Genomic DNA, 13,319 nt, shown 5'->3' with positions numbered 1-13,319 from the left:
TATCTCTTTTCAGCCTATAGTTGTTGAGTTTGCAGCGCCCTGCAAGTTCGACGAAGATACCAGACGCTCCGCGCAAGACAATTCTGAGAAAATGATCTGCTTCTGCCGTCACTGTGGTTGTAGAGGCCGCGAGCTATCCGATATCGCACTGTGCACACAAGTATTTGTGTGTCTCGTCCCGGTTCACAGTGATTGGTACCTTGGAACTGTCGACAAGAACGCGTTCGAGACTGGCGTTTACGACCTATACCTTCCTTTTGATGTTCGAAGGCTCCCACTAGGCGCCAAGGTACAGGGCTATCGGACGGCCCGAAAGATATGGCGTGGATCAGAAACCAGCAGAAATGTCGTACCGGCAGGTCCACAACCCCTTTAGAATTCGGTCAGCCATGACAAACGGCTTGCCTTTAGAGGTAGACGCAAGGTGTCCGAACGTGTCTCCCCGGGTGGCCAGGCAGGAGGAATGCAAATATGAAGTCAAACGCTCCATTGGAATGATTCTTGATACAACCGCCTCTCTGGGAAACAGCAAAGGTGAGAAATGCAGTTAAGTCGAAGGGTTCGCCAAGATCAGAAAAATACCTGAGAGGTTGAGCGTGTATGTGAAGCGGCAATCTTGGAATTCTTCTAGATGGGAATGTAAATAGACTCGATATAACCGCCGGGAGTGATTCGGTGAAGGTGGAAGTGGTGAAGAACGAGTCCAGGATCAGAAGGCCGAGCGACGTTCTCGGAACCGGCCGCTGCGAAGAAGAGACCGTATGAAGGCAGCATGCGAATTGGGACGTTTATGTTCAAATTGCTAATACTCAGGATGTATCGTAGCTGAAATACATATGTCCCGGTGCGGTCCCATGAAGCATCTCTGAATACTGAATGCAATCAGAAAGGAAACGGAGATAACATGATGACCCAACCTTATATCTCCTTCACGCGATTAGTGTACGCTTCTGCCATCTCCCAGATGGATTTTTCTCCATATCGTTTGTCCCAAACCAATTGGAGATCCGAATAATTGAATTCAACGGCCAACAACTTGGGTTCGTTCCGTAACGCTTTACGAAGAGCTGCGATTATATCGGTTCGTTCTTGTGGGACAAGTCGGTCCGGATAGATTACCAGAACCAAATGTGTGAGGGAGGGGTGTTGCACGAGGCTTTCGAAGGGGGCAAGAATATCGTTCGGCTGCAGAGGCGACACAGCGGGGGTTATTGGGACTGCAAAGTGCGTAAGGTTGGGGAAGCTGTCGAAAATGATCCCTTGTTCGCGGAAGTCGTCATCACATTCGGTGAGCCAGAGCTTGGTGATGTTATCCCAGAACGGGGACATAAGGCTTCGGTTATTCGAGACGAGCCCGCTGAATTGCGCGCGGAAGTTACCGCTACCGAGAATGAGCACCTCGAGAGGTGGCCTATTCGCCACGTTAATGGGGTCGAGGGTCGTCCATTCGCCGTGAGTCAAGGATTTCGATGTAGAGACATGGATCAACCAGTACAGGTTGTCCATCGGGGCGGCGAACCGCGAAATTTTGGTGCAGACCCGGTAAATTTCAACGGCGTAATTGGAGATGGACTCGAGCTAAAGATTCTCGATAGCAAGGCCAGGCTGATAAGTTCCGAAACTGTATTCATATTCCGGAGTGCGCAGTGTCTTCACCAGTTTCCTGCTTCCATCCAAGTTTTTGATCACAACCGTGTTGTAAAGATGGCTGAAGAACTCTTGGTAATGGAACTTGGAGGTCCTGCATAGCGTTAGACTGAAACTGGTCGAATCCTCTGCGCCGTGAACCAAGATTTTGTAGACCAGTTCTTGAGGTAGAACGACCGGAATTCGAGTTAATTCCGACATTGGTCTACAACAAAAATTCAGTTAATGCCAATATATGCTAGTTAAAGCTCAAAGACACCTGTAAAGACCCCTTTCAATAGCGAACCTGCTACTGTAGCGCTAAATTTTGTCGGATTCGATGGTGGTGGTCGCTGGATAAGGGAGTTGCCGAGAATTGATCGCGGCGGGGCCAGTTTGTCATCGCGTGTCACGGTCGCGTCGAGCTCGTTACTGACTCTGCCCACCGTTGACCACGACCACCATGGCACCAGCGACGACGAAGACGTCCAAACCGGCCGGAAAGGACCTGCGACTGTTCTTCAAGAGCTCCTCGAACGCCTCACGACCAACACCAAAGCCGAATGGGTCATCACAGGTAAGTCGAGGGTCAGTCGCGTTTGGGTTGGCGCTGGGCTAGACATTTGGGTAGACCTCCAAGTCAGGATCCCAAAAGTCGACCGTGATAACCATTAGTGAGTGTCATGCCTTTGAGCGCGTCGGGGGACTGCGACTTACCCTTTACTCACAGGCGACGACGACGAGCCACCAAATAAGGTCCAACCGTAAGGGGTCTAATAGCTTGGTAGCGCGTTGAGTGCTTATTTTCTATGAAGACCCAAGAAGAAGGCAGTCGTTGACAGCGACGATGAGCCTCTTGACAAGAAACCCGCTGCAAAACCCGCCGCCTCGACCTCGGCGGTGAAGCGAAAGAACGCTGTCCTCCTTTCCAGCGACGATGAGGAGGAGGAAGCTTCCCCACCTCCAAAGAAGAAAGCCGCCGTCACGTCTTCTAAATCTTCCAAACCGACTCCCAAGGCGAGCACCAGCAAGTCCACCAAGTCGGTTAAGGGAAAGAACAAGGACGAAGACTACGACATGAGTGCTTCCTCCGAGAGTGACGACGATGAATTCGTGGTAGAGGACGAGGAAGAAGAGAAGAAACCCAAGAAACCTGCAAAGAAAGCATCGCCGAAGAAGCCACCTCCAAAGGCATCCACGAGCAAGTCCGAACCAACAAAGTCTGAAACGAAACCAAAATTCAAGTACGTGCCTTGAGATTGCAATACCGTACAGGCTCTCATCCCTGCTCCACAGTTGGGCTGCCAAAGCAGCGAAGCTGGCTAAGCAACCAGCTGCACCAGGGTCCAAACCTATCCCTGATGGTGCACCGGACGCCCTAGCTGGACTCTCATTCGTGTTCACAGGAGAGCTAACCGCGTTCTCTCGTGACGAGGCGGTTGACTTGGCCAAACGTTTCGGAGGGTGAGTTCCCTTGGCTTTTACCGACTCCCTTCGCCTGACACTCTGTCTGCAGACGCGTTGTCGGTCAACCGTCAAGCAAAACCGACTATGTCGTCCTCGGCGAGGACGCTGGCCCCAAGAAACTCGAGGCTATCAAGAAGCACAAGCTCAACACCTTGGACGAGGACGGCTTCCTCAACCTTATCGCAACACGGAAGGGTCTCGGGAACGGCCAGATAGACGAGAAGACGAAGAAGAAATTGGAGAAGGAACAGGCTGACATCAGGAAGGCGGCCAAGGAGATGGAAAACCGCGAGAAAAAGGGGGTAGATCCTTCGACCCAGCTTTGGACAACGCGCTATGCTCCACAAAACTTGAAGGAGATCTGTGGAAACAAGGGCCAGGTCGAGAAGCTACAGCAGTGGTTGAATGACTGGTAAGGGTTATTGCTATGAAAGAACCGTTGCGTCGGCTCACCTGAGATTTAGGCAATCCAGTATGAAGGCAGGCTTCAAGAAACCAGGGAAGAACGGCATGAATATCTACCGCGCCGTTCTCATCACTGGCTCGCCTGGCATTGGAAAGACCACCAGCGCCCACCTCTGTGCCAAACTGGCCGGCTACACGCCGATCGAGCTTAACGCCAGTGATGCTCGAAGCAAGAAGCTTGTAGAAAACGGCATGAACATCAACAACACCTCATTGGACGGTTTCATCAAAGGAGCAGTAAGTGAATTGACCTTTCCGATTCCCAGTGTTCCTCATAAATTCGCAGTCCAAAAACTCTGTTGGTGTGGACATTACCGACCGGACATGCTTGATCATGGACGAGGTCGACGGCATGTCTGCAGGTGATCGCGGTGGTGTCGGCGCTCTCAATGCCCTCATCAAGAAGACCAAAGTGAGTCGGGAAGCCACTGAGGATGAGGGAGCGATTCCTAACGCCCCTTCCAGGTACCAATCATTTGTATCGCAAACGACAGGAACGCTCAGAAGCTAAAGCCGCTTCAAGGCACGACATTCAGCCTTCCGTTCCACAAGTACGATTCCCTCTGTTGGTTTGCGAGAGTTTCGTGACGCGTTTTGTTAGGCCTCAAGTCAACATGATTCGCTCCCGTATCCTGACTATTGCGTTCAAGTCAGTGTGTTTGGGAAGACCCGTTACTTGCTCTCACTGACGTCGTTTCCTTGATAGGGAGAAGCTCAAGATCCCGCCTAACGTTATCGACCAACTCATCGCAGGCGCCCAATCTGATATCCGGCAGGTCCTGAACATGTTGTCGACATGGAAGCTGTCAAGCAACACGATGGACTTTGACGAAGGAAAGGAGCTGTGAGTTGTGTAAAGCTGCCCTTCCTTTCCCTCACCTGATTGCTTTCAGCGTCAAGCAAAACGAAAAGTATCAGATCCTCAGCCCCTTCGACATTACGTCGAAGGTACTCGGACCATACCTGTTCTCGGCCACCTCCCGGGAAACTCTGGGCGACAAGATGGAGTATTACTTCCAAGACCATTCTTTCGTTCCCTTGTTCATCCAAGAGAACTATCTTAAGACTCAGCCTTCTCGTTTGAAGAACCTCGATGGACCCGAGCGACACCTGAAGGAGTTGGAGTTGATGGACAAGGCTGCTTCGAGTATTTCAGACGCAGACCTTGTGGATGCTTTGATTCATGGGTAGGTCTTTTATTCGAGCGTGGCTATGATTTTCCGAAGTTGACCTCTTCCCGATAGGCCTGAACAGCACTGGGGTTTGATGCCTTTGCATGCCGTTTGTTCCACTGTGCGACCGGCATCGTTCCTCTATGGAGCAGGCGCTCATTACGGAGGCAACAACCCGATCTCATTCCCTCAGTACGTCGTTGCCCCATTCATGAAGGCCGATCCTAACATTCACGTTAGATGGCTCGGTCAAAACTCGAAGCGGATGAAGCTCATGCGACAACTCGGTGACGTCCAAATTCGGATGAGACTCAAGGTCTCGGGTGACAAGAACGAGATTCGACAATCGTATATCCCTGCGTTGTACCCTCATATCGTGAAACCACTCGTGGACGAGGGAGTGGTACGTCTCGTTCGCTTTGGGCTCTGTGATAGTCACTAAATCGTGCCCTTTAGAGCGCCGTGGACGAGGTCATCGGGCGCATGGACGAGTACTACCTTTCGAGAGAAGATTGGGATACCATTCTCGAACTCGGCGTTGACACACATAATATGGACCTCGTCGCGAAGAAGATTTCGACTGCGACCAAGTCGGCGTTCACCAGAAAGTATGTGCATCTCCTCTGTCCGAATAGTTGGTTATTTAATATTCCACGCAGATACAACGCTACCGAACACCCTATTCCGTTCCACAAGGCCACCGACTTGGGCAAGGCTCCCAAGAAACTGGCCGGAGGTCCTGCTCCCGACCTGGAAGAGGTCTTTGAGGTAAGTATTGTGTTTCACTTTGATGTTTTTGATCTAACGCGGGTTTGCTATCAGGTCGACGATGAAATTCCCGATGCTTCGGATTCGGAAGAGGGCAAAGGGGACGACTCGGACGACCTAACCAAGGATTCTCTGATCAAGGTACCGAAGAAAAAGAAGGCCCCCGCTGCGAAAGGGAAGACGAAGAAATAGTGGTTGTATTTGTTAAGTTATGTATCTACGCGTGTTGGGTTTGATTTTCGTGCCAGCGAATTAGTGTAATACCTTCCTTATAATAGCGACACTTTTCGTACATCCGGATGCGTGCACACGCCGGGGTGGTTTTACCACAACTGTAAACAGTTGGTCAGGTTGGGACCGGCGACGTTGGGTGCAGACGGAGTGCGTGATACGTTCGGGTGGGCTGGGGGAACCACCGCCATGCAAGGTGGGTGCTGTGCTGAGAAACCGGTGGTTGTCGAGGGAATGACCTTCGGTGGAGTTGAGGATCGAAAGCATTCGGAATCCGGTCCAAGATTGCGAAAGCGGGTGCGTTTTGGCTTCGACGGTATTGACGATTGATTGAGGTAGGCCTTGATTTCGGCTTCAATGGAGTTGTCTGAGCAAGATAACAAAGCACCTCGATTCAGTACCTGCTCGAGCTCAACATCCCCGGGCCGTAGACTTGAAAAATCAGAAAACGCGAAAACAAACTTACAGGTGCCTAAATGAGACGCGTGTTTCTCTACTGGGATCCAGCTGAAGCAGTGTTTGGTGGTGACGCCGAGGACACGCGGTCCGCCTCCGCATGTTCTCGGCAAGGGGTGGAAGAGTCTGACGTCGTGGTTGATCCATCTACACCAGCCTCCTTCCAGCTTCGCGTAAACTGCGAGCGTGTCGTCGCCTTCTCCTTCGTTTGCGGTAATTCCGGATTGAGAGTCGAGGAGCTCCGAAGACGGACGACGTCGTTGGACGTAAATGTCGGCTAGAGAGCCTAATTGTTCGTGAGGTGGAGAGGCCCCGTGGTAGATGTGGAAGTAGGCGTATTGGCGGGGTTTAGATTTTAGGGTGTAGGTGAGGCGATGGCGTGTTTTGGTTTGTTGGGCCGGCATGATTGTTCACTTCAACGAAGAAAGAAAGAGGAGCGAAGAAATAATAGAGAGGAGAGAGAGAGAGAGAGAGAATTTCGTAGCAAGACCGTTTGTCTACCAGCCTCAAGTCCATCGTCCACTATATATAGTCTTTTCTTCGGTATTCCTCCAATGTTCCATTGCACACCCAATACCTTAATTACATACGGCTTACGCGGTCCATCGATTATCTGTTACTTTCTTGGTCGTGGAGCCAGGGTCGCGTTCGACGGAACAATCGCGAAGCAAGACGCCACCGAGCCTGGGGAGACAAGCCAATTGATGGCACCACGGGCGCCAAACTTGGAACCGGGGAAATGACCCCGGCGCTTGTCCGCTTCTCGAGGCTCTCTACAGCTCATTTCTCCTCCGATTCACTTGGAATTTTCGCTCTATCATCATAAAGACGTACACTATATGCCTAAATTGTTATACATGAAGGGACGACATGTTATCTCTCATAACATGACGGAAATTAAAGAAAAAAGATGTTTGAGTCTAAATAAATGAATGGTACTTGTCTCAAGGACAACCGTGACGTTTTTACGTAGCCAGGTGCTTCGGAAATATAAAGGTTATGTAAGGGAATGCAGGGCAGACCACAAGTACCCCACAAGGACCTGTTTTTTGGACATTTTGGGCTGCTTCAGCCTTCTAGTGAGAGCTTGTTGGATAGATTGACTCGGGAATGCTTGAGAAGTTTGGAGAGAACTGGGGTTTTAGGGCATACTTGGCCCTGGACCCGAGCATTTGCGGAGATTAAATGCTTGGAGGCCAACAGAAGCCCCTGCAGGGTACAGTTTTAACATATTTTGTTTGGGGTGAGGCTTGAGCAGTGAGGGGAAAGCACTGAGGGACCACTGGTTGCTTTTGTAAAGGTACTTTACACAGGTGATCCACTCTCCTGGCAGGAGAGTGGATCCTTGCCCAATGCCTATAATGCGACCACTGAAGTGGGAGAGACATTATTAAGACAGGATATTGAGTCAGCAGAGGTTCTTCAAGTTTGAACAAGTTGAGCTTGACATTTGAAGCAATAATGTCACTGTGTCAGTGTGCTGCAAGGGAAAACCGTAGGATGCATCATGAGAGACCCCCAAAGGAGTAGAGCACGAAAATATGGTCGCCCAATGCCAAGCGTGTAGTGAGGAACTGTTGGAACTGGGGCTGAAACTGCGAGCTGAGATTGTGGCAAACCGAATTTGCTGCCATGGTGTCCCCCGATGTTTGGCCATCTCGGAGACCGTCCTTTGGGGAATTATCATTTGGACAATTAATTTATTATTATCGTCATTCTAGACTGGGTACGTGTATTGCTATTCCGGTCACAGACTCGGCCACCTCGATGTATTGCAATGAGATCCGGTGCAAACCGCGATCTACCTACTACCTGAGGTTCGAACTCGATGTGACAATCAGGAGTCTGCTCCGGGCGCGCCATCGCTGTAGGTTGTAGCCCCGCAGTTACAAGGTCCGCGTCCACAAAAGGTGTAAATACCGACGAATTCACGGAACACCCGACAGTCCTACACTTAAGCACTACTCCGAATCATCGTTAAGCCGCGCAAATATCTCCTCGAGTTGGGCGGCCGAGAGACCTCGTAACGTCGCACTATCCTCCAAGTGGGCCGTTTCGCAATGTCGTTGTAGTGCGGAATATGGAGCGTTCGATGGGAAGGACGCGGTGGCGGGTGGTTCGTCGGCTCTTTGTTTGCAAAAGGTTCAAAGTAAGAAGGTAGGAGTTAGTACTTAGCTCGAAGAAACACGAGAATAAAAGATGGACGTACTCGCATAGCCGACAGGAATAATAAAAGGTGTTCTGTGATTGGTCGATCGTGGAGCTGTAGAGGATTTCGATGTGGCGTTTGGTCACCCATACTACTGCGTCTGTTTGACAGGCGAGTGGAGGAGAAATATTTTTTGCGACGAAGATAGCGTTTCGCAATAAAGCAAGTCATTATGTAAGCAAGTGAGTAAGTGGATGGGAATTGAAAAGAGACAGCTCAGGGACTGCTTACCGTGGTCTGCGGATCCCTGCAGCTGCGGTTCGGTAGAACGGGATGTCACGGTTTGTTCAGACGAGGAATGGCTTTGCTCGTGATCGAGATCGACTCGTCGATTAGGTTCGTCGTCGGGTAACACTTGCTGATTGAGTGCGTTGTGTGACCCTCGATCGGCTTCCTCTGATAACCCTCGCTTCACCGCATCCTCATTGGATTGTACCCCTCGATGCGACCCCGGCATTCTCGTTTCCTTTTCCGTTCCCGTTCCCGTAAAGCTTGTTTGAAGGTTTGGGGGTCCCGATCCTAAGTTGCTCCCAACGGTAAAATCAACAACCACGTTGCTTTAACCTCCTAGGTCCGAAATGAAATTGACATACGTACCTTTCGAAGTGTCTATCGGGGGCGAGGGTGAGGTGGAGCGATAAGGCGCCGTGTCGTGATTGGGTGAACTACGGGAGTGTGGGGTGTAGCGTAGAGTTGGTGTCGGTATCTGTTTGGTGCAGTGCAAGTCCAGTGGGGGTGAAGCGTGGCCACTGGAGGAGATGGTGTTAGGTAGTGAATCGAGACGAGACACTCGGGATGACCTTGTAGCCTCTAAGGAGTCCATTTCGACGTCTCCGTCCTCTTCACATGGTGAGTCTTTTGAACTAGGTGCTGAAAGGGCAGGTTGGTCCGTCTGAACCGCTATTGATGCGTATCGCGCCGGACTAGGCTTCGAAGGTGATAATGCTATGTCATTTCGTTTCGTGAGCAAAAGCAGAGGGAGAAGTTTCGCTTACCACTTTGGTGTCGTTCAGGTTTGTCTATGTCCATGTCGATTCGATCCTGCGGCCGTGGTTCTTCAGCTGGCTGCGGAGACGTCTGGCGAGCGGCACAAGAGGGACAGGAATATGGGGAAATCGCCTGCCGCCCAAGCCCAAGGTATGAGAGGGTATTTCGAGGATGCAGGGGTTCGAGTGAGCACCTACACTGGCCACAGGTCGTCTGAGGTTTTTCAGGAGCTCAATGAGCTTCCGTCTCAAGCGATCATTCTCAGTCTGCAACTCCCGAATATCCTTGTACAAATCCACCAGCTCAGTCTGCGTCCCTTTCGCAACGTACCGGCAGCCCTTCAAGCGTTCGAGGACGCGTGTTTCAGCCTTTACATCGCGTTTGGCTTCAGTCTGGACGATGGCATCCACGGTGGATTGTTGAGGAAACTCTCTCCTAACCATCAGCAGGAGGGTTTGCTTGATTAGTGCGGCGACGTTTAGTTGGGTTGAGGATGTGCCGAACGTCACTGTGACGTTCGGTGGGTATACCATGTAGTCTGAATGTGCGGTAGAGGCTCCCTGGACGAGTTTGTTAGGCTTAGATTATCGAAATTAGCGAGGAATAGCGTACTCACATTTGCAAATCCGAAGAATCCGTCAAGTCCAGATTCTTATTGTCATTTGTTACGACCTGAAAGCAGCTATGAAATACAGCGTATACTCAACGATTGTTCGTAGAGCCACAGGACATGACCGCGTTCTGTGTCCGTCTGAGTTTACCGGGAAGCTGGTCTGTGGATCAGCAGGAGTAATAGAGCGCCAAAACTCGTCTATTCCAATTTCCATACCTATTTTACAAAAGATGGACGCGCTCGTGGCGTTCTGGAGAGGATGGTGGAGGTGCGAATTCAAAATCGAACTCAGCGCTCTCGACCAAGTCGCGTCGGCTTGTGATGCCGATGGAGCGGTGATTGCCGGAGACGGAAACAAATGGGCTAAGGCTTCGCGCTGGTGTCCCAGTGTCCCTGTTCGCGTGCAGCGACTCGTCCAAACCGTCGTCCCCCAATGTCCTCACGAATCCCAGCCCGCTCAACGCGCTCACCGCTGAAGCCACCGTCGACGCCAACGAGGACGCGTCTAGGCACACCAACGACCCCGTCCTCCGTCGCCAAAAACGGGCCCATCAGCCGTTCTGCGTCACCGACGAAACCGAAACCACGTCGACCGTCGCCCACGGCCAGTGAACCCGAGGTCGAGAAAAAGCCCGCTCTCAGCATCAAGGAGGCCATTGCACTTAAGCGTGCAGAGGCTAAAAAGGCACAGGCGACTCCGAAGAAGGGTGGCTTGGATGACCTGGGCAGCCTCGAGGATGCTCTACCCGTACGGCCAGTAGAGGAGGAACCGGACTTGCTCGGTCGTCTGCCTCTGCGAGAAGCCATTGAGAAATCGAGGAGCACAGGTAAGCTCATTGTTACAAGACTCGTGTTAAGCTGAACTCATTGGAAGGGCCTCGAAAGGCTCATTGAATATCGCGACACGTTCATTGCCCTGTTTGCCCTCGGCACTATTCGAGATTCATTTAAACGTCACACCCGACCCTCTCAAGTCTGTGCCAGATGAGCCAAAGTTGCCACCTTCAGACCCACAGGCACCTCCCAGGCGCGGTGGCAAGGCTCCTGCTTGGTTCGAGGCCCAAGACCTTACCGTGTTGAAGGCCTGGAATAATGAGATCATCGAAATCCAGCACGAGATTTCGATGTTTGGCTCATTGAAGACCCTGGATGTAAGTCCCATTTCACTGTTTGAATTACGACCGTTAACAGTCCTCTGGTTGCACAAAAACAAGATAGCATCATTGCCAGACACAATCGCCGACTTGTCTTTCCTAACCGTGCTCGACCTCTCGTACAACGAGATCAAGGAACTTCCGGAAAACCTCTGGGCTCTCCCCGAATTGACCACCCTGAATCTAGCACATAACAAACTCACCTCTATCCCTTTCAGCGCGCCCTTCAAGTCCACTGGATCACGAACAGGCCCCAACTCCTACGCAAGCACCGACTTTTTCACTCCAGCTATCGTCCGTGCTGCCACACCCTTACCGAAACTCATTAACCTGGATGTATCTCACAACCGTATCACCAGTTCGAGTATCGACCTCGCCATTCCCGATTCTCTGGTCAAATTCGACTTGTCTTCGAACCCCGTCGGAAAGTCGGATGCGCTGCTGAAAAAGTTGTCGACCCTTCCTCGCCTCAAGGAACTCCGTTTCGAAAAGGCGGGCATCGGCAACGACTCCATTCCCTCCGACCTGTTCTCGAACGCGCCGTTCCCTGTGCTCAAGATCCTCGATCTATCAGAGACGCAGGTGACCCTGGACGCCGTCAAGGAGACCTTCAAGTCCATGTCCCAGGAACTCAATCACGATTTCGTTGTTGATGAGCCTCCGGAGGGCGTGTTCCGCATTCTGGTCGGCAAACGGGTCATCAAAGAGGCCTGGGAGATCGAACTGGAGCAGCGAAAGGAAGCGAGGAAAGGATTCGATTTGGGTGGCGACTGGGATCCTGAGCCACCGAAGAGGAAGCCGGTTTCACCACCACCTGCTGCCACCCCGACTCCGACTCGTGCATCCCGATCCCAGCCTGCAGTTACTCCGAAGAAGGAAGTTGAGAAGGAGGCATGGGTGATCGAGGCTGAGCAGGGCCTATTGACGGAAGGTGCGCGTCGGCGGGCTCGAGCTGCAGCGGCTGCAGAGGCACAAATCAAGCCTCCAGAGCCCACTCCCGAACCGGAGGCACCGTCGGCCACCAACATCCTCAACAATCCCAAGTTCTACAACAAGGGCACGGATACCCTAACACTCCCCTCGTCCGCACCTCCAGCCAAGGGACCAGGCCACGCCCGCGCCTTTTCTCTCGCTTCACCCTCCGCATCCTTCAGCTCGAGCCTCTCCCGCAAGGCGACGTCCGAAGAACTGGCGATGCCAGCACCCACCCTCCCACTCTCCATCATCCTCGCCCAGCCCTTTGCTGACACCCTCCGCGTTCTCGTGCTCACCAACCGGCGATTGGACCGGTCCTTCCTGGTGCCTTCGATCCCCCAAGAGGATTCGTCAGGGTTCTTACCGAGGCTCGAAGAGCTCGATTTGGAGGGGTGCAATTTCGACGATACAGTCCCCGTTCAACTGCAAGAAATCGGCAGTGGATCCGGGGGAGGTGCAAGTGCGAATGGGACGACTCCCACAACCCCACCACGCACCTCCTCACCCCTCCTCCCCACCCTCGCCAAACTCTTCCCCAGCCTCCGTACTCTAAACCTCTCCTACAACCTGCTCACCTCCTCCTCCTTCACCCCTCAAACCCTCTCCCTCCTCTTACTCCAAACGCCCACTCGAGCAGGACTCCGCCATTTACGGTTGCGTGGTAACAAGATTGACGATTTGAGTGGGTTCCAGGAGGTTGCGGGAGGGTTCAGAGGGAATCGGGATGTGCCTGGGTGGAAGTTGGAAGAGTTGGATTTGAGGGATAATGAGATTGGACGGTTGCCGGCTGAGATGGGGCTGATGCCGTTGGATGTGTTTTTGGTGGAGGGGAATGTGTGAGTAGCGCTCGTTTTTTTTTTTTTTTTGTGTTTTGTTGATGCTGATGGTTTTGGATGATGTAGGTTCCGTGTTCCGCAGAGAAGGATTTGGGAGAGGGAGGGTACGAAGGGGTTGTTGAGTTGGTTGAGGGGTCGGATCGAGTAGATAAATGTCGTCTACTCTACCAAGTTCATTCTGGAAAACGCTTTTAGATACCCAGTCTCTCTTCAACTTTGAATTACTTACCGTTACCTAGTATCTTCTAGTTACCTTACAAACTCTTTCCTATAGCTACGTACACTTTACTCCCTGGAACACGCACATTACTTAGTAGTCAATCAGTCTGTACTACATCACTGGCAGAATGGCGATAAATC

The 13,319-nt window shown here is 51.9% G+C and overlaps 6 protein-coding genes across 6 annotated transcripts; 3 read left to right on the top strand and 3 right to left on the bottom strand.

Moving 5' to 3' along the window:
- Window positions 1-344: 344 nt before the first annotated feature.
- On the top strand, window positions 345-869 carry CC1G_14547 (hypothetical protein; the record flags this gene model as incomplete). The annotated part of the gene is made up of 2 exons (XM_002911069.1): window positions 345-534; window positions 826-869. The coding sequence occupies 2 exons, from the start codon at window positions 345-347 to the stop codon at window positions 867-869; spliced, it is 234 nt and encodes a 77-aa protein (XP_002911115.1).
- A 49-nt stretch (window positions 870-918) lies between these two features.
- Window positions 919-1,848, bottom strand: CC1G_11112 (hypothetical protein; the record flags this gene model as incomplete). The annotated part of the gene is made up of 2 exons (XM_001839360.2): window positions 919-1,578; window positions 1,657-1,848. 2 exons carry the CDS (start codon window positions 1,846-1,848, stop codon window positions 919-921), a joined length of 852 nt encoding a protein of 283 aa, XP_001839412.2.
- A 241-nt stretch (window positions 1,849-2,089) lies between these two features.
- Window positions 2,090-5,690, top strand: CC1G_11113 (purine nucleotide binding protein; the record flags this gene model as incomplete). Its single annotated transcript, XM_001839361.1, has 17 exons — window positions 2,090-2,203; window positions 2,258-2,300; window positions 2,357-2,390; window positions 2,442-2,870; window positions 2,923-3,090; window positions 3,143-3,505; window positions 3,558-3,795; window positions 3,845-3,970; window positions 4,024-4,109; window positions 4,160-4,207; window positions 4,265-4,402; window positions 4,452-4,745; window positions 4,803-4,922; window positions 4,971-5,133; window positions 5,187-5,338; window positions 5,390-5,498; window positions 5,553-5,690. The coding sequence occupies 17 exons, from the start codon at window positions 2,090-2,092 to the stop codon at window positions 5,688-5,690; spliced, it is 2,763 nt and encodes a 920-aa protein (XP_001839413.1).
- Window positions 5,691-5,821: 131 nt separating this feature from the next.
- Window positions 5,822-6,589, bottom strand: CC1G_11114 (hypothetical protein; the record flags this gene model as incomplete). Its single annotated transcript, XM_001839362.2, has 2 exons — window positions 5,822-6,096; window positions 6,196-6,589. The coding sequence occupies 2 exons, from the start codon at window positions 6,587-6,589 to the stop codon at window positions 5,822-5,824; spliced, it is 669 nt and encodes a 222-aa protein (XP_001839414.2).
- A 1,557-nt stretch (window positions 6,590-8,146) lies between these two features.
- Window positions 8,147-9,914, bottom strand: CC1G_11115 (hypothetical protein; the record flags this gene model as incomplete). Its single annotated transcript, XM_001839363.2, has 6 exons — window positions 8,147-8,312; window positions 8,395-8,494; window positions 8,626-8,913; window positions 8,992-9,339; window positions 9,390-9,513; window positions 9,579-9,914. 6 exons carry the CDS (start codon window positions 9,912-9,914, stop codon window positions 8,147-8,149), a joined length of 1,362 nt encoding a protein of 453 aa, XP_001839415.2.
- A 513-nt stretch (window positions 9,915-10,427) lies between these two features.
- Window positions 10,428-13,107, top strand: CC1G_14546 (leucine-rich repeat-containing protein 40; the record flags this gene model as incomplete). The annotated part of the gene is made up of 4 exons (XM_002911068.1): window positions 10,428-10,821; window positions 10,979-11,145; window positions 11,209-12,959; window positions 13,026-13,107. The coding sequence occupies 4 exons, from the start codon at window positions 10,428-10,430 to the stop codon at window positions 13,105-13,107; spliced, it is 2,394 nt and encodes a 797-aa protein (XP_002911114.1).
- Between the last annotated feature and the right edge of the window lie 212 nt (window positions 13,108-13,319).

This window comes from Coprinopsis cinerea (assembly GCF_000182895.1).
Source record: "Coprinopsis cinerea okayama7#130 chromosome 5 map unlocalized cont3.5, whole genome shotgun sequence".
In the NCBI taxonomy this organism is placed as follows: Eukaryota; Fungi; Basidiomycota; class Agaricomycetes; order Agaricales; family Psathyrellaceae; genus Coprinopsis; species Coprinopsis cinerea.
Note: the sequence above shows the minus strand (reverse complement) of the source record. Positions and strands in the feature narration are given on the sequence as shown.